We start from the raw sequence: 21889 nt of genomic DNA on the forward strand, positions 1-21889 counted from the left end.
TCAAAGGTGTAAAACTTGGTGTTGGTGTTGTGTGGGTTATGGTTGGGTAAGACCTCGTTGGATGATAATGATAATTCCTGAGTTGGGGTTACAACTGGGGAAAATCAGGGTTCCTTCGGGAATGCTTAGGGAGTCGGAGTGCTGCCCGTGTGGCAGGCTCCATGTGGAGATGCTTGCCTTGGCTCGTTTAAGGATCGAGTTGATGTGACATCCTACCTATTCTATACAGTACAACCACTCGACACTGTATGGGCAGGGCTTAGTCTAAATCCCCCAGCTAGTCTATTATCGTCTGGAGGCAGGTGTGTAGCGGGGAATCATGGAGCAGGTGCAGGCGGTGCAGGCTTGGCGACCCGTTTGGAGGCCTAGATAAAGGTCATGAACCCCTGGTTAGCTCTCGTAGGCGGTTAGTGTGATGATGTTGTTGTGGGTAATGACTTTGTTGAGTCACGCTTCCACAGTGGTAGAATGTTGTCGAACTCAGCATGTGGGTAAAGTGTATAACTCTACAGAGGTAAAACTATTTGAATAGTTGTGTCCCCGGTCATGGATGAACTATGGTTCAGTCACAGCAACTAGCTGGGTTGCGTGTGTTCTCCTTGTGAGTGAGTGGGTAAGGTATGCCCTGTTTTGGAATATAGGTCCGGTCGTGGGTTGCCGTAGACGGGGTGTCCAGCAATAATAAAATTTGGACAACTATATTTTATTATTGATATCGTTTTCATAAACCGCTTTACATAAATTGAACCATGCATGTGTACAACTTAGCTTTCTGCAAAATTCAACCTTACAGCTTATCCTTGTCATCCTCTTATGCATGTATTCGTACCCCTGTCGTAGGGCAAGGGTTGAGACTTGTTGAGTACTCTTGTACTCACCTTTGCTTGTGCTTTTAGAGGACGACGCGGACTTCACCGAGGCAGACGGTGAGGCAGACGAGTAGGCTTGGTCGCGTCCGCACCTGAGTTGCTTGTGGAGTGGCGTGTTCGTCATGCTGTCTCTACTATGTACTCTGTTGTCGTGGACTTAGTGCACTTGGGCTTAGTGCTGTATGTGTTATTAGGATGGTGGATTATGCTTACCGTCCCTCGTGTTGTATGACATTGATAATACCTGTTGTAAGACTCTTATTTACCAGCGACTGATCCAGGAACTGGTATAATAATAGTTTTAAGCACCAGAGATAACACGGGGCGCTTCACCACCAAAGCGTGCTGGAGGGAATATGGCTCCTTCGGCTTCGTCGATGTAGCATTTAGAACCCTAGGTAAGTAGTAAGTGTTTCGGTGATTAATGACAATCGTATCATTGTGACTAACAAATTTGTTTTGAAGAGTATCAAAAATTTAGTTCATAATGATGATTGGGTATTCTTGGTCTCTAAAATTGATTCTATGTATAATAAAAGGATATGAGTATCAATATTAAGGATCTTCTAGTTCTAAGTGTCATAAAGAGATGAATGATTCTTAGAGTATAGTATATGTCTCTTTTCTTAGTCTTTTGATCATACTATAAAGAGGGACTAAAAATAGTAGCTTGATCTAGTTGAGTCTAGACTTAGTTGCATGCTGTCAGTGAATCAGGAACCAGGGGTCCCAGAATCCCGAGGCCAGGCCAGCATTCTGCCACGTGGTGCCTTCCCGCGGGGTTCACCCCCGCGAGGTACGAAAAGACTAAGTCTCGGGAGAGGGCGCTCGGGGCCACGAGCAGTGGTCCCCGAGTACCCGGGTTCCCCGATGATCTGCGAAGACCAAGTGACCGGGAAGAGAGTGTTCGGGGAAGTGAATAGTGACCCCCGAGCACCTAAGTCCCCCGACGATCAGAAAAGTCGAGTAGCGGAAAGGGTGCGCTAGGGGCCGCGAACAGTGGCCCCCGAGCACTCGGTTCCCCGAAGATCCGAACAGTCAATTTCGGGAGAGAGTGCTCGGGGCCGTAAACAGTGGCCCCCGAGCACTCAGTTTCCGAGGACCAAGAGAGAGCGTTTCCGGGAGAGAGTGCTCAGGAAGGTGAACAGTGACCCCCGAGCACTCGGTTCCCCGACGGCCCAAGAAGTCCTTCGTCGGTGGCCCTCACAGAGGTCCAGCGATGAGGTGTCAGCCAATGAAAGGCCCGATGCCGCATTTAAGAGGGCGCGTGGCCTGTCACCTCCAACTGCTCCTGCCACGCTCGGTGTCAGTCCCTGCCACATTCTGGCAGAAGGGCGTGGGGACATTTAATGCACGGGTCCCATCCCGGATCATCCAGCGCGCCTCGGGATAGCATCGCAAGCCCCGAGGCGCCCCGTCTGCCGCCCTGCTGTGGCAGGTGTACAAGACCGAACGGGCACGTCGGGCCGCTCTGCGGCTGCCCGGTGGGCCCTCTCCACGGCGCCCGTTGCCAGCGTCATTATGAAGATCGAAGACCGGGCGGGGGGGGGGGGGGGGCGTTTTCAACCCCCTGCCACTTCACGCAGAGGCTATGATGACCGCCTTTCCATTTATGATGTCTTGGAGCTCGTGCCCTCCCTTTCGAGATACGTCACCGCCGGCGAGTATTTAAGGGAGCCGGCGGGCACAGAAAAAGACAAGTTAACAGAAGAACCCAGAACAGAGGAACGCTCGAACTCTAAGACACTTGTTCAGAGACCAAAGATCATCTTCGTACGAGCATAGAAGCTGAGATCACTGAAGAACAAGGAGCCCGAAGCTCTAGGATAGACAAACATTCTTGTAACCAGCACATTCCTGAGAGGCTTTCTCAGGGCATTTATAGCATCTGCACAGGAGTAGGGTATTACGCTCAGTGCGGCCCGAACCCGTCTAAAAATCCCTCCAGTGCATTTACTGTGTTCCGCATTAGATCATTCCACCCCACCTGCCATCGCATTTACACCCATTTATTTCTTCCGCAAACATATTCAGAATCATCCCCCCAGCCGAATCTCAAAAAGGGGTCCCTCAGGATCCCTGCGATAGGAGTTAACCCTCCGACAGATGCACACTTAGAAAATTCTAGTACTAGGTAGCTCAGAGATGCTCATGGATTAGATATCAAGAAATTATAGCTCAAGAAAGTTTGAATTGAATGAGATTAGAGAAAAATTGTTCTTACTGGATGATCAACAGAAAATATACACCATAGTTTTTTTTGGCTAAGAAAGAAAATTGATGTCGACATCGGATGGTCCATTGTTAGTGCCGAGTGCAATACCGGAGTATTTTACAAACCTTGTGTAAATTCTCAGAAAATAGAGTTGAATACACCAGATTATTCGGTGATCACTGGGTATTCATCACCGGAACATTTTCTAGAATTTTTGCTTTTGGCTCAGTAGAGATGTTACTCACTGGATGGTCCGGTGTGTGAACAGAAAATGCCAGTGCATTTTTCAGCGGAAACGGCTAATGACAGCTAACAGTGACCAGCATTTGGAAAAAGTTACACACTAGATGGGTATGTGTGAGAATGTGTACATTGGATGGTCCGATGTGTGAGAAGGTGTAGATGACCAAATCTAGTTATTACCCAACCACCCATGATTTCTGTGAACATCGGATACCCTCTCATTCCATCTCATTGTTATCTCTTGCGAACCCAGAAAAGCATATACACTGTGTGTGTCATAAAGAGGCAAAAGAGTGCACTAGAGTGATTTTCAAAGTTTTTAATGGAAAATTAAGGACATTATTAATACATAGAGATTAGCAAGTGTGCATCTAGCTGTAGTCTAGGTTTGATCTTGATTAAGTGAAGCTATTGACTTATTACTCTTGGTTGCTCCAACAAGGACTAGGGGGGGTGTCAACTCCTTGATATCTCCGAAAAAAATTTGGTATCTTCTTATCCATATCTTTACCTTTTCACATTTACTTTGAGTATTTACCTTCTTGCAAGTTTTCAATTCCGTAATTTACTTTGTGTTATAGCTTGCTTGTTTACTTGCCTATATCTATCTTGATCATATAGTTGTATTACTCTTCATCTAGGCTAAGGTTGCTTACTTGTTCTAAATTTAGGTAGAAGTGTTTTTAATTAGAGCCCAATTCACCCTCTCTTTGTCCATTCGATTCTTTCAGTCGACTTTGGATCCACCAGGCTTCATCGACATCAGACTATGCCTGACTCCTTCATCTTCGTCAAGACTCGCCAAGGGAACATGGAGCCCCAAGGCTTAGGATGTTGAGGGTCTCGAGTAGCATCCTTGATCGCCACCCCCTCATTATTCCCGAAGCCTCCACCAAACATCGTAAAAAGTATTAGATGGAGTGCACAATATGTTCTACAACACCAGTTAAAGAGGGAGTAGGAGGTAATACTGGGTTGTGACCAACTCTGTAACATTACTCAAATTTATCTATTGCTTTTGAACAAGTGCCTCCATTGGTTCTGGCTTTTTGGCTCTCCTTCAACCTCAACTTTGGAGCAAGTACGACTACTTCAGCTTCGACAAGTTCCGCCGCCATAGATTTCATAGGACCACGGGAGGTGGGCTCAACTGCCATAGACTTCGTCGGGTTACGGGGCTCCATCAACGTCTCCTTTGACTATGTCAGTAACTTTGGCTCGGTTTGGATCTACGCCTTTGGCGACATCAATGACTTCGACTTCGCCAGATAATGGAGTACGCATGAATATGGTTCGTTAAGCGCCGCTACCCCTCTTCGTCTTCGACTTTGTCAAGTCTCGTCGCCATGACTCTCCTTAGACTTCATCTGGCGGAGGGGTTTCCTCAAGGGCTTCGGCTCATCTTCGACACTGGACGCTTCGTCAGGTACTCCCAAAGGTGCTGGGTACACTCAAGGGAGTACGATGCCTTTGGCTCCAACAGGCTTCGTCGGACACTCTGGGGGTGCTAGGCGTGCCCTAGGGAATACGATGCCTTCGGCTACGACAAACTTCATCGATACAACTCTATGGCTTTAGCCTCACAACATCCGGAGGGTGTCAAGCAACACAACTCCCTCGACGCTATTAGGCTTCACTCGAAGCCCCTTCGAATCACCTATGAACTCTTTTCTCTAGGTCTTTTACCCAGAGGGTTTTGGGGCTAGAGTTTTAAACGAGGCGTACTTGTGCCATAGATTTCTAAGTAGATGCTCATATTCCTGAGAGGCCAATAGCTATCCTTAGTTGAAGCTTTAGACCCCTCATGCTTAGGAGCCTGCAACTGAGGGAGTGCTGTTAGGGATAGCCCAACAGCCTAGAAATATGCCCATGTAAAGATTCGGTCCAATCTATATAGTGGTATCAATTGTAAATCATGTATCCTACTAAGGGCAAAAGGGGATCTAACCATCTCACTATTCATATATATAAGACCCAAAGGAAGTCATGATCTCTCAAGCTCATTGTAGCACCACCATTTCATTTCTATTTTGTCGGGAAGTTTTCCCCAATATTATTATTCAAGTGTTAAAATGAGACATCATATTCACTCTCAAAGTCACGAAAATTACCACATGAATCAAAAATAAAAAAGATTTAGATCACATATTGTTATGAACATCTAACAGTCTAAATTAAATCAAAGAGTTCATATCAAATACGATTACTAAATAGCTAAATTCAAAATTCAAAATTATAAAAAACTAGCAGTTCGATTTCTATACGATCCGAGAAGCAAAATATCTAAATAAATAATAATTGAAATTAGGTTAGAATGGAAAAAAGAATGATCCATATCAAATGTAGACTTAGTCAAATTATTATAAAAATCAAATAGCTAAATAAAGGGTCCATATAAAATACAATTAATCAAAGCTAAATTCAGAATAACAAATAAAGAAAAATTCATAATTCTTACTAAGATAATAGATTTAGAAGTATAGTGTAGTTCAAGGTCGCCGCATCAAGCAGGCAATGACCAAGACATAACATGCAGACTTATTCTGATTTTAGTTGTACTGGCTATACTTGACACATAGTTTTGACAGTTAATCAAAATGTATACGAATCGAATCAATATATATACAATTCGAGTTTAAGTTTGGAGCATAAATACTTTTCTTTATCACTAAGAGAATTTTTTTTATCTTTTATTCTAATTTTATGTGTTTATTAACGAAATGACACTCACCTAATAAAACAATTAAAGAGACTATTTTTATAAAAAATTATCATAACAAAAATACTACAATAAAATTAATCACGCTACTAAACTGAAGCATATTACTAATATTTATTATTTAAAGTTGTCAACACCTTAAAACGTGGAGCGATTGCCACCTCCCATTTAGGCCATCTCTAGCACACTCTGCATCTAGTGCTACAGTATTGAGGAGAGAATGAGACACTAAATTTATGATTTATTGTAGGAGTCGCAACATTGTTTACAGAGGTTGACAAGAGGAGAAGAATAGTAAAATGTAGAAAATAGAGTAATAAATAGGGTAACAGTTGAAGATAGAAAAAAAAGTACTGTAATAGTATTAGAGAATATTATAATAATATTATAAAAGATGAATTTTTAAGTATGTATTAGAGATGATGAACTTAGCCGCCACCACGTTTTCTTTTTCAGATTAGCAGCCGAACGAGCTCAGTAGTCCATTGCTCGGATCTGCTTGTTCGGTAGTCAAAGGCGGTAGTCCGCCAAAAATATCACAGAGGACGAGGCGGTGCTGTCTCTGAACAGTGACTTCGGTTCGTTACTCGAACTCTCGAGGCATCACTCCAATTAGCATCCCGCGAGCAGGACACCCAACCAGCAGCAACGATGAGCTCTCGCGCCGCCGGATCTGTCCTACTCCGCCACCTGGGCCCGCGCATCTTCTGCCCGGCTGCTGCGACGCCGAGGCCCCTGCTGGCCCTTGCCCGCGGTGGGGAAGGGGGCGCGACCGTGTGGGTGCGGCTGCTGTCCACCTCCGCGGCCGAGGCGGCGAAGGAGGAGGTGGCCGCGTCGAAGGGGAACGCTGCGAGCACAGCGGCGGCGAAGGCGGAGGTGGCGGAGGCCGCGAAGGAGGGGGACGGGAAGAAGCCCGTGGTGAGCAGCTACTGGGGCATCGTGCCGTCGAAGCTGCCGAGCAAGGACGGCGCCGAGTGGAGGTGGTCCTGCTTCAGGGTAAGTATCTCGCCGTCTCCTGCTTAATGGCCGCGCCTTTCGCTAATCGGCGTCTAAATTCGCGTGCCCCGTGCGTTAATTTCGCAGCCTTGGGAGACGTACAAGCCGGACACCTCGATCGATCTCACCAGGCACCACGAGCCCAAGGTGCTGCTCGACAAGATCGCCTACTGGACCGTCAGATTGTTGCGCGTGCCCACCGACATTTTCTTCCAGGTCCCACGATTTCTTTCTCTTCCATTTTCTTGGAGCATACATGTGATCAATTTCCAGAAAACGAGGCAAAAATTCAATCTTTCGGTCGATGCTAACACGGCGAGTTAACTGTGTGCAGAGGAGGTACGGCTGCCGCGCGATGATGCTGGAGACGGTGGCCGCGGTGCCGGGGATGGTGGGCGGGATGCTGCTGCACCTGCGCTCGCTCCGCCGCTTCGACCAGAGCGGTGGCTGGATCCGGGCGCTTCTGGAGGAGGCCGAGAACGAGCGCATGCACCTCATGACCTTCATGGATGTGGCCAAGCCCAAGTGGTACGAGCGCGCGCTGGTCCTCGCCGTTCAGGGCGTCTTCTTAAACGCCTACTTCCTCGGCTACCTCATCTCCCCCAAGTTCGCGCACCGCGTCGTCGGCTACCTCGAGGAGGAGGCCATCCACTCCTACACCGAGTACCTCAAGGACCTCGAGGCCGGCAAGATCGAGAACGTCCCCGCGCCGGCCATTGCCATCGACTACTGGCGCCTTCCTGCTGACGCCACGCTGAAGGATGTCGTGATTGTGGTGCGCGCCGACGAGGCGCACCACCGCGACGTCAATCACTTTGCCTCGGTATGTTGATCGGCAAGCTCGACACTATCAGACCTTGTGTGGTTCAAATGAAGCATCGTATATGGATTGTGATGTCTGAATTGTTTTCCTTGTTATGTGCAGGACATCCATTTTCAGGGGTTGGAGCTCAAGGAGACACCTGCGCCGCTTGGATATCATTGAACAAACGAACATGTGATCCGAGTTCTTAATTTTTAGTAAGGAAACGGGATAGTAGCTAGTTAGTGATGCTTGAGAAATAGCTAGTTAGTGATGCTTGAGGAATAAAATGCCCGGTTGTCACGAGTAGCAAAGATCCCTTGGTTGTTCCAAATTCTTATACCCACTACGCAGTGTGTTTGTAAGCAGAGCTTCAGACCTTTACATGCGTGCTTTATAGCTTGGCTTGCACCATGACTATGCAGCTTATTGAATCTTGTCCTGTACCGTACCATCAGCTTGGAAAGCAGCTTGCTTAGTTTGTTCTCCTATTTCTGTTGTATGATCTGAGCCTTGGTCGGATCTTATTTGGGGCCTAGATTCTTCACCATTGTGATGATTAAGACAAGCTAAGTTTTCAGCTCAGGGATTTAGTGCTATTTAGCGGTTGAATGCAACCACCAATATGAATTATTTGGTCTGAAATGCACTCTGAAATATGACCTGTTTTTGTTAGCATGCCACTCTGATCACTTTCAGGTGTAACCTTGTGCTGGTTTTGAATTTTCTGTAGTAAGCAAAATGTAACCTTCAATTGATCCAATTTGATCAGCTTACCCTGAATGGTAACACAAACAAACTACCTAGCCACAAATTATGAACAAAGCAACCCAACCTGATTGCGAAAGGGATATAATCTTTTTTTTTTTTCAATACGCAGGAGAGTTGCGCATCTTTGTATTAAGAAGAAAAACATATAGTAGCTTATACAACGACCATAGCGCGGTGGATCAAATGCGCAAAAAACAACTTGGCCTGCTGCAAATGCTGCATGACCCCCCATAATGCTTTTCTTTGGATTCCAGATGCGTATGAAGTACACATCTGTGTAAGATTAGCTATGCTTATTCAGAACCTCTTCCCACAAATTTTACATTAGCATACACTGGCCCAACGCTCTAAAAAAGCATCATCAGGATAGCCGAAAGAATATCTCACAACACAAGGGGAACACTTAAATTAAACTACGGTCGCCCCTCTACTGAATTTTTCACCTCATGTGCTGGTTTATCTTCAGATCCGACGAAGATCGGTGGCCATACCCTCCTCTGATGTTCAGATCCAACAGTAGCAAGCCTTCGTCTGGAGTGCACTTGACATCCTCGCCATCCTGAACTCCGTCGTAAAGCTGGAAGCCTAAATTGCTTGCTCTAAGGTTGTCATCGGACACGGCTTTCGCCAGTTCTCCATTGTTCTGTTCACACACTTGTGTCACGTTGTCCATGAAACCTGAAAGAGCTAGGTTGAAGTCTGTAAGCTGCGACCTCGTTGCTTCTAGGTTCGCAGCTCCAGTTGCATCGTAGGAAAGGTTATTCTGGGCTTTCTCTAGTATTGTTTGCAGATATTTGCCTTGGGCCTCAATTCGCATTTGCAGCTTCTTCTGCACCTGCGTGTACAAATCAAATTAAGAGGTCAGAATTTTGTGTTCGTGACTGTAAAAGTTGCAGTAGAGAAAATTCTTTGGCAATCTAACCTCAAGCTGCTCGTGCAGTTTCCTTTGCACTTCGATTTGATACTTTAGTGCATCCGCAAGTGGCGTTTCTCTGATCCATATTCAGAAATGGTAAGCCAAACAAAAATAAGATCATGAAAACTGATACGAAGGATGGTCACAAAAGCCGTGAAATGAATACCAAATGGACAATTTGAAATAGTAATTCAGACTTCGGTATGCAACATAGCAAAACTAGTTAATTTTTGTTGAAGTTGATGATTAATTCAGCCGGCGACTTCTATAATGCTAGCTGTTTCAGTTGGGTGACAGAGGTAGGCCGATTCCTGAATCCTGATCCAGGTTTCAAATTGTATAATTATAAGATGAATCTGTTAGTTTATTCGGTGGACGAACTTAAATAACATGATGAGACTATAAGATTCAGTTTACACAACACATTAATCAACACTTGACTAGCAGGCGTTGAGAAACCCCTATACCTTAACACAGACTTCCCTTTCTTACGGCTTCATCCTCCAATGATTGACAGTCCGGTACAATTTAAGTAAGCACGTTTTGAGTATAACTTAAGCATGTCGTTTCTCTTCTATAAGAGTAGACCGAAAATATTTAAATCACCGATAGTACGATTTATAACTATCTGATACAAAAATCTTATTTCGTACTCTGCCAATTAAAGGATGCTGTTAATTCGTTCTATGCTACTTCATGGTTATCATGTCGTTTAAACAACAGCTTTGCAGTTCTACTGACGCCACAGTATAAATTAGATTGCAATTCTTGCTGTTTGAAGAAGAAGAAGACAGATGCATGTTCTTCAGACATCATGGCGGTGTTATAAAGCAGACATGCATGGATCTATATACGATGTGAAAGGAAGTACGCAGACTACAGGACGGTGACTGGTAATTACCCCGTATTGTTACTGGCAGCAGACAGAATGCTAGGAGGTGCTGGAGTGGAGAAATTGATGCTCTGTGCAGCAAATGCTGTGAAAAGAGCAAAAAGAATGTAAGATTTCGGGGAAAAAAACGGTGATCAGTGCTCTGGGCCTTTTTATGTAGCATTTTAGTATTCAGTGGTCGTATTTGCAAGCTACTTACCCCCTCTGCTGGCTTCCAAGCCTGTATCTTTCTTGTTCTGCTTTCCCAGCCTGTATTTCTGAGCACAGCAGACATCATGGACAAGCACGAATTAGCATCGAACGAAGCAATACAAACTAGGTGACAAACAACATTTACACAGGAATTTGCAGAGAAGAGATCGGTGGAGCTGATACCTGAAGGTGACTCTTTAGGTGGTACAAGGTGAGCCCTTTCATTCCCATCAGTCTCAGCACCGACTTGGGCGTCGCCTCTGTAGCACAACACGGCCAAATGGAAAACGATGTCATGACTCCCGAAACAGAAGTTCTAATCCAACTAGGAGCCCAGGGCTCCAATAATAGACCATGCAGGACCAACATATAGCAGAAAGCACACATGAAGTTGGGTCAAGTATGTTTGGCATCTTTCTGTATGCACTAGACTAAGCTAAACAGAGCAAGCAGATGGGATTCGAAGCTGGAGCATGCATGCTGCTGTTTAGCATCACTGTTCCATCGAATTGTTGGGAGCTAGGCTGCGTTTGGATACATGCATATAGTGGTAGGACAGGAAGGAAGCAGCAGAGGACATGCGGTTACTCACTGTCGGGCCCGCCGAGCTTGGTGACGGCCTCGACGAAGCGCTCGTGCAGGTCGGGCGTCCACCGCAGCCGCGGCTTCGGGTCCCGCGACAGCACCACCCCGCCCATCGCCCCCGCGCCGCCGTACCCCGCTCTCTCCATCCCCTCGAACATGCTGCAGATCGGTTGGTCTTCCGGTCTTCTCCTCGCTCCTCGCGCCCGCTGCCGGCCGATCGATCACGAAAGCAAACAGGTTCGGCGCTCGACGGCGACGCGTACGTCGCGCTGCAGCTAGCGCGCGCACGAACGCACTCCCGGCCGGCTGTGGCTCGATCAGTAGCAGCTGGCTAGGCGGCTGCGAAGCGCACGGGACGGGGCGGGGAGGGGAGGTAGCATACGCAGGAATCTGGTGCGCGCGGGCCGCCGGGGGGGGGGGGGTAGCGTAGGATTTCGGCGAAGCCCGAGGCGGATTCCTGACAGGAATGTGCGATGTGTGGCGCGTTCGAAAGCTGGGCGGAGAGACAGAGAGAGGAGGAATATGTAGAGAGAGAGAGAGAGAGAGAGAGCATCGGCGTCGCATACCATCATCACCATGTGTGAGCGGAATCTCGGGGAGCCTTGTGCCGGGGGCAAGCCCGGAAACGCCAACGCCCAAGCCAACCGGGGCGCGCCGCGTGGGCGCCGCCGCCAGGGGCACCGTCGGCACCGCGCCCCCGCGGCCGTCTGATTGTGCCATGCACGATCCGACGAGATCTGTTCCTGTTGTGTTCAGACTTCAGAAACCGGAACCAGGGGGAGGGGGGGGGGGACAGGACAGGCAAAGGACCATGTGCGACGGCGCGCCACGTGGACGCCGGACCCCGACAGGAGCGGTTGGGCATGTGTGCGTGCTGTGTATTCCGGTCGTCGGCCAGAGAAGCTGTCTGATCGATGCTGGATTCGCATGACGAACACTGTACACTGTACGTGTCCAGGTGCCATCTGCCCATCCCTGCGGTCAATGGCGACAACAACTCAGCTGGATATACCAATTTCCATCAAGGTGGAATTGTGATCGAGGAACGAATGAGATTAACAGTGCACGCGATCGACATGTACAATGTGCATATGCCGATGGAATTTGTGATGGGCGGACAGCGAGCTGCACACAGCCTTAACTGCCTTTGCCGAGGGGAATATTCCGGCGGCAAGTAGCGGCCGGGCGGAGAGCGAAAGGGCGGTAGTGAAGGGAGCGGGGGCGCGAGAGGGACGCGGTGGGAATATTCGCGGCGCCAACCTTGGCTGTGACCGCCGCCCCCACCAGCCTCCGCTCGGCCATCGCCAATTCCATCCCTTGGCTTTTCGTCTCGTTCTTTTCCCCACCGCCTCACGGCCGCGGAGCCCGAACGCACGTCGAGGAGGGTCGTCGGCGTGAGCACCGGCTTTGGCGAGCGTGGTGAGCGACGGTGCTCACGGTTACACGCTCGGTTCGGTGCCGCCGCTAGCTGCACGGAGAGAGGGCCAGTTTGCAGTTCGAATGCACGTTCAGAAAAGATTTTTCCTCTTGCAACTAAAGTAGAAAATTAGCCACGGCATTTTCTGCCATGCTTGGATCCGTAACGTTCATTTCATACGTGTGTCTAATGAAAATTACGGTGGTTGATGGCGTGATGAAAGCTACATGGTGAGTATTTGTCCGTCGCACAAAACAATGTGCGCCATGGAATTCTGGTTCCAAAATAACTGGCTCATGTACATGATCAAACTATGGAATCCAAGGCGTGAAACTGTGACGGAGGCTCGGTGTCGATTAGGTGTGAGTAACAGTGTAGTTAGGGATGGAAGATAGAGACGAAAGGAGTTAAAAAACATATATATAAAACGCTGTCGCCATGTTTAGGATTTTAGTCAGCTTGATGTTGAAAGATTCTTCTGTCCTTCGAACACATATATTATATATAGGTTTGAGGAGCTAGCCTACGATTCGTTTGTCTTTGTTCCCATTCCCACTCTATCCTAGGCATCAAATACTTAGGTTTCAGTTTTGAGGCTAGAATCGTAGGCTTAAATGGAGGCCGTCCAACAGTTATGATCAGTTCCTAGCGTGTTAACATCAAGTCGCATACATACTCTCTCCATATGATCAGGTACAATTTTACTATTACTAATCAGAGGCTTATTTTTTTAATAATTCTCAGATGAGTCACGTTAAAAAAGAAAGATCATAGAAATTCTCAAAAAAAAAGAACATCAGATGCTTAATTTGGTGGACTCTAATCATCATCGGCAACAATACACATTGAAATCAACATGTTTCTAAATTATTACAAAAAGACAACCCAAAGTACCTCTAATATATGCTTCTAAATTACTAACCTCTATCATTATAAGAAAAAATAACCCAAGGTACCTAATATTTGCTTCTAAATTACTCATCTCTACTGTATGAAAAAACAAACCAAAAGAATCTAAATATCTACTTCTAAACTACCCACATCTACCATTACAACAAAGTTAAACCAAAGTACCGTTGCCTTGCAACTCCATATGCTTTTCACCTAAACGTTAATTTAGATTTCTCTCAATTATATCATAGAGTCTAGAGACAAACTAAAAAAGAAAATATTGTACCACGGATGGCCACATAAATATTAACGAATATCGTGGACGTGAGGGTAACAAAATAAGAAAAATAATTTTGTGCAAAACTCTGATTCCATAGAGAAATATAGAAAGAAATATGTTTCATATACGCACATCAATCAATTCTAAATCTTAAATAATAGTATTTTACGAAGTTCTATTATACATGTAGTTTCAAAAAAATATTTCTAGCTATAGCAGGTTGATCTCTAGACTCTATAATCGTGTAGTAGCTTTCGGTGACACCTCAAACAATGAGAAGTCGCAACCGTCAAATATATTCTCGAGCCAATCGCGTTTTCTGAAGGCATCCACCCATCCATCATTAGTAAAAGAGTAAATTTTAATAAATCTACAACTATTTACATCAAACTATCATAAAATTATAACTTTTAAGATCTATTTCAGAAAACTATAACTATTTAGACTATTAGTAACACAAAACTATAATTTTTTTATCTGGTCCCACCCTTCAGCCACACGAGCTGAAAATATTGTAGTTTAACGAAAATGTGCAGCTAACAGGTGAGATCGGACAGAAAATTAGTAGTTTTACGTTACTAAGAGCATAAGTAATTATAGTTTTTGTTGTAATTTTGAGAGAGTTTGGTGTAAATAGTTGTAGGTTTATGAAATTTACTCTTGGTAAAACGACTGCTAATTAAGGGCATGTGCAATGAGGCGACGTTAGTCGTTTAGAAAAGAAGCCACTTAATATTTTATCTAGCGTAGAGGAAAGAGAAATAAGACAGAGAAAGATGTTATCTGTTAATTAACAAATGATCTAAAACATCAGACAAACACTCTTATAGACAGTATTTCTCTCATTGTATAGATATCATCTGTTATTTATGATTTCAACTTTCCACGTGTCATTTAGATTACTTACAGCTAACCTACAATAACTTATGTATTATATTATCTATATATGACATGAAATCGTATTATAGACTGCAGTCGTTGTATCACTGCATATGCACTAACACGAGAGAGAGCCGAATCGATCTTCTTCCGGCCGGGTACGCTGTACGCGCGCATGTCTCGCGGCGCAACACATGACAGCATCGCGAACCGCGGAACCGGGGCGCATGGTCGTCATTGCCAGCCACTCCGCATGAGCGGGGAGCGCCCGTGAGCATATGCGACGCGGCTGCCTAATAATACGGGGTCACATGCCGCTGGCCGTGTCCTAGCTACAAGGGATCCAAAGTGAGCCGAAGCGGGTTACGCGGCTGTTAGGTGGTGGCGCAGCAGCGGGCGAGGGTGATGAGCTGTGTGGCCGTGGGAACCGGAAATCTCTCGTGCTCTCCACTATTATTCTTCTACTGCCACTGCGCGCTTGGCTCTCCGGTCTCCTCGCCTGAGGCGGAAGTGGTGAACCGGCAAGCTAGCGCTCGGCGGGGCGCACAACGCGACAAAGGAGTGGTAGAATCTTGCTCGCCCTTGAGCCCGCGGGCCACATGGAATAATTGTTCCTTCTACGCCCCCACCCCTATCCTTTATATGGTGAATTCGACTTCGACACTGACATACAGTCAACAAACATTCTTTATGCAAAATTTATTTCCTACGAAATCTCTAGAAAATTTCGCGTATAATTCCAACTACGTACATTCTATGGTACACTGTTAATGGAAGTGATGGGACCTCAGAGAGCGGTCGACTGCCCATCCACAGGCAATGGAGGTCGACAATAGTTCTTAGGGCATCCTAAAATGTACTTAGGATTTTCGTTCCCTTCAGTGCGTCAACGGTTTTTCTTCATGATTCTCGTCATGAAATGATTTCTAAAGTTATTTCCTCCCAGATGGAATTCTATCTCAGTTCTCTTCACAAATCACTCCTAAGGAAAGCTGTTGTAGATGAGAAAAAATAAAAAGAATAAGAATAAAAAGATGAATTAGAAAGAAAAAGAAATGAAAGGAATATAGTTTGAGATGTTCTTAGGATTTCAGGGCCAACCTTGAGATTGTTCATGAAGTTCAGAAATGGCCTAGAAAAGAATGATCAGGCCAGGCTGAAGAAATACTTCTTAAATTTATGGTGGTTTGGAAAAAGAGGACAAACATTCCATTATAAATTATCAAAAGAATGTTTCTGTCTTGATTTACAGTAACTGCCACATCAAACTGACGACTTGATGTTGCATCCAAAAGGGAAATAAAACATTGCACTTTCATGTACATCGGACAGTACTAATGAACAGCGTACACTTGACAGGAGAAAGTAACTACTACTAATTGCCATCACAGCTAGGCCGCAGTGCATCGTATCTGATGTTAACAACTTTGCATTCCAATTTATGTGGCTCTGCATTTCGAGGTTCTGGTGCTTTGACGTTGCAGATACTTAATGATGAAGACGTCAATGACGCTAAGTCTGTGTCATTGATTTCTGACCTTCCTTCTGAAAGTTAGCAAAGAACAAACAAGATAGTGTTAGGTTCAGTTTCCACTCCAATATCACCATGAAAATGTGTTAACTACTGAGCAATTGGGTAATACCGGAATGAAGCATAGGATTGCAATGCTCCCTCACGCTGCCTGCTTAGCCAAGGCCAGTAGATCTCATCTGGAGCAACATTGCACAAGAAAAATAGTAAGCAAAAATCAACCCAAAAGCTTCTCGATCAATTACAAAAGCTTAATATAGGACAAAGTACGAAGTATAAATTTATGAAATATACCAATAAGAGGCGATCTAATATAAGCTGTATATAGGACCATATCCAAGAGAAGATCATGTTTCATCATTCATCCTATCGGATATGGTTGAAGCTGTTGAACATCCCAGTGTAGGAAGCCTTGGCTGCAGGCTTGGGCGTTTCAGGGGTTCCAAACACATTCCAGAACCGGAGGGTCTCATCCGCAGCAGCTGATGCTACCGTGCAACCATCAGGGCTCTGCGGTTTCACCACACAAGATCATCAGCAAAGTTCATATTAACATGTACTCAATGCTGTCAGTAACTGTAAAGTTGGCACCAAGAATTCACCTGAGCCATGAAAAAGACACGAGAGGTATGTCCAGTGAGTTCAGCCATCTTCAACATCGATGGATACTTCCACAAAGTCAGTTGGTTCTATGTGAAGCCAGGTGAACTTAGCAGCTGTCTCTCATTCTTGTTCCAGAGAAGAGCGCACACCTGTGATCCCGTGTCAACGGAGTTAAGGCACGCACCGGTGTGCGTGTTCCAGAACTTGATGCACCGATCGCTACCACTGTCGCCAGCAAGTTGTTCTGGAACGGGCACCAAGCAAGCGCCTTCACAGCGGCCATGTGGTCCTCGAGCCTGTGCAGCCACTGGTTGCGGCCAGCAGACGGGACTGAGGACGCCATTGACACATCCCAAATGTGCAGAAGGTTGTCGTTGCCCCCGCTCGCCAGCTGCTGTCCCGACCCAGACCACTTGAGCCCGCACAACTCCTGGCTGTGTCCCTCGTACGTCTGCACGACATGGTTCCTAGTCCTCACGTCATTGTTCACGATCTTGCCGTCCATGCCGCCGGTCGTCAGGATGCTGTTGTTCCATGCCAGTGAGCCAACTCTTGCCTCATGCACACCTCTGAGAGTTCTCAACTGCAGAGTAAGAACGATCTTATTAAGCAACAGAGAATGTTTTCGGATGCAGCAGAACAAATGAACAATATACATACCAGTCGGTTAGAGCTGGTGTCCCAGAGCTGGACGTCAGACGAGTTGAGCCCGACGGCGATGTGCCGGCCGTCGGGAGCCCAGCTGACGCTGGTGATGGGGCCGTTGTCCTCGTCGACGGTCACAAGCTCAGACGTGGATCCGCTCGAGGCGTCCCACAGGTACACCGTGCCTCCAGTACGCCTCCTTGGACGGGGACGCCGCCATGCCCGCAGCGTTATCCTTGTCCTTCTTGGGCTACGTGACCGTGAGCAGGTAATGCGTCATGTCCATGTCCATCGCGGACCTGTCCGGGATGAACCTGTCGCCCTGCTGCGCACGCATAGAAGAATGAGAACCAGTCAGCTCAGCCAGGCAAATCGTCGAACAACGGGCGCGCGCAAAACATTCACAATCTCAGGGAGCGGAGGCAAGAACTTACGTAGCACTTGGCCGACGGGTTGCGAGTTCCCGTGCTCAGCGACAGCATGTAGGGCCGGGAGCTTGCCTCCTGCAGTGGCGGCCGCGGCGCGGCTCTTCTCCGAGGAGATCGAGTGGGGGCCTGCGCCCATGGTTAGCAGCAACAAAAGAACAGAAGGGAGGGGCACAGATTCATCCCAAAGCTTGGAGACTATCCTTAGCTCCAACTGTTTCGCAGAAGAACGGCGCTGTTTCAATTGCCTAGCCTCCGACCACCGTGCCTTCGCTTGCGGAAATCTGGTGAAGTGCTTCCACTGCTTTCGCTCTAGACAGCGTGAGTGGATCTGCCTCTCCAGCCACGACGCTCCCTGTGGTCACCTCTTCCACGTCGGCAGACTGCAATGTGGCACCCCTAGATGCTACGTCCACTTACGAGGGATTTTTTCAGGGAAGATACTACGTCCATTTAGGTATGTTTGATTATCAAGTACGAGTCTTAGATGAGTAGAAGTAGATTAAATAAATACGGTGACTCTGACAATATGAGTTTTTATTGATTGTATAGATAGATATAATGATTTTATTCTTGTAATGATAATATGAAGGTGTTTAATTATTTGTATAGGTAAATATAACGAGCTCACACTTGAGACTAACGAGTAGATCGTTACAGCACTGTAACAGATGCAAATATATACCGGGTCAAACTTCATAGAGAAGCTCAATATGGGTGTATTCATCGGGTGAGTCTACAACCGTGTAATTGTATCCATAGATGTAGTGAGGAATAATACATGTAGACAACCAAACGATCTTCTCCGCGAGAATATACACACGGGCAGCGTCAGCATGCCCTTGATGCGGTCAACCAAACACGCTATTAGTGTGTGTTTGGTTGTCTGAATTTGTCTCAATTTGGTTCAGTTAATACGTATAATTTCAAAGAGAAACATATTTAATTACTTGTATTCACTGGTTCAATCTGGTCTGATAGATATAAATATATGTCTTCAGTCTAGCCTATGAGTAAGCTTGATTCAAGCTTCACTCTACAATCTGGTCCGGCGAATGCAGACTCTTATATCTACGCATGTAGGCTGATTCATTTGTTAGTGTCACAAAACCATCTTCATGTGAGAAATCAATCACAATATCAACTCTTACATCTGCTCATACGATCTCAGATTCAGTCAACCAAACAAAAACTCAGCTCAAACTGTCCAGACAAATACAACTAACCAAATACTATTTTTTAACAAATATAACTCCGCTCAATCTGCTTTCCCTCAGCCTGAATATATGATGTAACTCTAGAAAACCTTATCAGAGAAACTAAAATACCATTATGTGTCAAACAAAGGCGCTAAGGTCGCTAGTGGCTGCTCCACCTTCGCCAATCACTACCTTCTCACCATCAAGGCACGACCTATACTACAGCACCAACCACCGCCTCCCCCACCAACTAAGGCTATTAGGAGACATTGACGTCGGATCTTTGACATGTCCACAACCCAGTGTAGCACACGCCTTACCTTGCGGCGGCCGATGATGATCATGCAACATGCTCAACACAACTTATGACGCAAACTAGGTCTCCTCCATGATGAGTGCCGGCCTTCAGAAGCCGTTCTACAAGATTAATCGACGATGTTTGATGGCCCATTGCTACCGAAAGTGATTGCAGCACTGATGACACTTTTCAACCTCATCGACGATGTCGTCATCCATATGGGCAATGCCCTCGTTGAGCTGGCTGGAGAAGATGCCATTGACTTGTAGACTGATGTTGAAGAGGGGACTGCTCCAACAGCGGCCTAGCTATCCCTAAGCGTCCTAATCATCAACAAAGACTGTATCATCTTGTAGAATGAGTGTGATGCGTGTCAAAGATAAATCCACGCAACTGCTAATGGACAAAGAAATAGAGAAGATAAAGAAGAGATCATAAGGGGATCTTAGCTGGAGTTGAGTGACATGCACGTCTCACCCCCTCTATTTTTCTTTTGTTTTCGCAGGTCTTATTGTCTTGTGTATTTCGTCCACCTAGCCTTTTTTTTCTCCTACTTTCTAATATAAATAGGCTGTTCTCCTAGCCGTTTCATTTAAAAAAACAAAAGAACAGGACAAGCACACATCAACAAACAGTAATACCAACAGCAGAGGCAATGACACTAAACAAAAGCATGGATTAATCGCAGGTTAGTAGAATTGAACACAAACTAATACGTGAAGACGATATTATAATTAAAGAAGACAAGAATTAACAGCAAAAAAGAAGCGGAAAACTTCTTAGAGCTTTAAGGTTGTTTGGTTCTTGTCTCTAAAAAGTTAAGTTAAAATTTAGTCACGTCTAAAAAATTTGGTTTCTGTTTGATTCAAAACTAAAATTTGGTCATGCTTCGAAAATTATAACCGGTAAAAAAATTTCTATAGCAAAAAGAGCTAAGATTTTAACATTCAAAATGACCATCTCGATTTTTAAGCCTCGAGCAAGCCGAGAAGGGCATGCGACTCATCTCCCTAAGCGCTTGAGATCCCCGTAGGGAGAGCGGGGAGAGAGAAATGAGCTGCTTGCGTTGTGGGGTTTATGGATCGGTCGCTGAAGATTATTTGTGAGGAGGACAAAGGGAGGGGAAGGCCACCGCACCGCAAAAAAGGAATTGATCCGACGACGCAGCAAAGGAATTGTACAGATGCACGCACGAGTATCATTCAGTTCGTTCCGACTTGATAGTAGAAACATGTGTCGGATCCTAGTACCGCTTCAATGGTGTAGGAACTAGGAAAGTGCCTCTTTGCTGCTAGTGAAGAAGACCGGGAACCGGCTGCAAAGTCCGCGTAACAACTCCTAGTCAGCCCTGCGAATCCTCCGGTGCAACGACTAAGGCCCCGTTTGGCAGCTCGGAACGATTCCGTTTCTGACGAGAAACGCTGGAATCCCTGCCAAACGCGTCTGCCTGGGATCGTTTCGAGCAAGAAACGGCAAAATCAGTTCCAAGATTTTTGCCTGTGCGAGCGAATCGGCCAAAACCCAGTTTCTCCCGTTTCTCCACCCCTTTCCTTTGGACCTCTCCATGGATTTCTAATCTATTTACCCACTTATGCCATTCCTCTTCCTCCCCAATCCGGTAGACAGAAGCGCCGTACCCCATGGGGTTCGGTCTGAGGAAGAAGACGACCTCAAGCACATGACGTGTGTGGGTGGGCTCGGCTTGGTGGACTCAAATAGGAAGCCCATCAAGAAAAGAAAGATAATGTTAAAAGAAAAGTTAAATAAACATTATTTGTCTTATTGTTGTTATTAAAAAAACAAAAAAAAGCATATTAGCGAAGGGCAAAATGGTCAATTGCACCACCATCATCCCTTTCAAGAAACTGAATCCAGACAGCTAGCTAAACGGTTTCCAAAGATGATTCTGATTCACCAGAGAAACGTTTCCAGAAAGAATCTGAAACCGAAACGTTTCTAGGAGAATTTGGATCCCTACCAAACGCACCCTAAAGCCTTGCTTTGGTACAGAAACAAGTAGATGATTTCTGTTGTTGATGACGGGATCAGAATCAGACCAAGCAGATGATTTTTGCTGCTTAAACGCTAACAGGTCTGAAAGGGCGTGCAATCAGTACAGCAGATAAGAAAATTTTGCAGGACCACAAGCCAGAAACCATTACACAGGTCACTATGAACATAAGAACAGTTCTAGTCATGAGCTACCACTTATATGATCGAGCTACGCAGAATCCCACGTACAAACGGGATCAAACAGACAAGCGCAATTTATTTAGGGAATGGATGCGTTCATTTAATTAAACATTGGCAAGTATGGGGGGGGGGGGGGCATACTTGTTAGTACAGGAGAAATGCCAAATTACAATACCAACCAGCAACCACAAGTTCTTTGCCCAACAACGATTAATTCTTGACTCAAGTCACTGACTTAACTAGAAAGACCTAACTCTGCCACACACCAAGCAAGCCATCCTCCCCTTTGATCATGATCCATGAGTGCTTCACGTCCTTTCCATCAACA

General features: G+C 45.9%; 2 protein-coding genes and 1 pseudogene across 3 annotated transcripts; 1 reads left to right on the plus strand and 2 right to left on the minus strand.

Moving 5' to 3' along the window:
* The first annotated feature begins 6517 nt into the window (after positions 1-6517).
* Positions 6518-8335, plus strand: LOC133921450 (ubiquinol oxidase 1c, mitochondrial-like). The gene is made up of 4 exons (XM_062366328.1): positions 6518-7042; positions 7130-7258; positions 7377-7865; positions 7968-8335. The coding sequence occupies exons 1-4, from the start codon at positions 6698-6700 to the stop codon at positions 8025-8027; spliced, it is 1023 nt and encodes a 340-aa protein (XP_062222312.1). The 5' UTR covers positions 6518-6697; the 3' UTR covers positions 8028-8335.
* Positions 8336-8807: 472 nt separating this feature from the next.
* Positions 8808-11934, minus strand: LOC133921451 (myb family transcription factor PHL11-like). 2 transcript variants are annotated; one of them, XM_062366329.1, is made up of 6 exons: positions 11767-11934; positions 10799-10875; positions 10623-10680; positions 10433-10508; positions 9538-9607; positions 8808-9450 (listed from the first exon to the last, which is right to left on the minus strand). In XM_062366329.1, exons 1-6 carry the CDS (start codon positions 11918-11920, stop codon positions 9055-9057), a joined length of 831 nt encoding a protein of 276 aa, XP_062222313.1. In that variant the 5' UTR covers positions 11921-11934; the 3' UTR covers positions 8808-9054. The 2 variants fall into 2 exon arrangements, with proteins under 2 accessions (XP_062222313.1, XP_062222314.1); XM_062366330.1 differs by lacking the exon at positions 11767-11934 and adding an exon at positions 11208-11701.
* A 3890-nt stretch (positions 11935-15824) lies between these two features.
* LOC133921452 (cell division cycle 20.2, cofactor of APC complex-like) lies at positions 15825-18285 on the minus strand (annotated as a pseudogene).
* Positions 18286-21889: the final 3604 nt, after the last annotated feature.

Source organism: Phragmites australis, chromosome 6, assembly GCF_958298935.1.
Source record: "Phragmites australis chromosome 6, lpPhrAust1.1, whole genome shotgun sequence".
Classification (NCBI taxonomy): Eukaryota; Viridiplantae; Streptophyta; class Magnoliopsida; order Poales; family Poaceae; genus Phragmites; species Phragmites australis.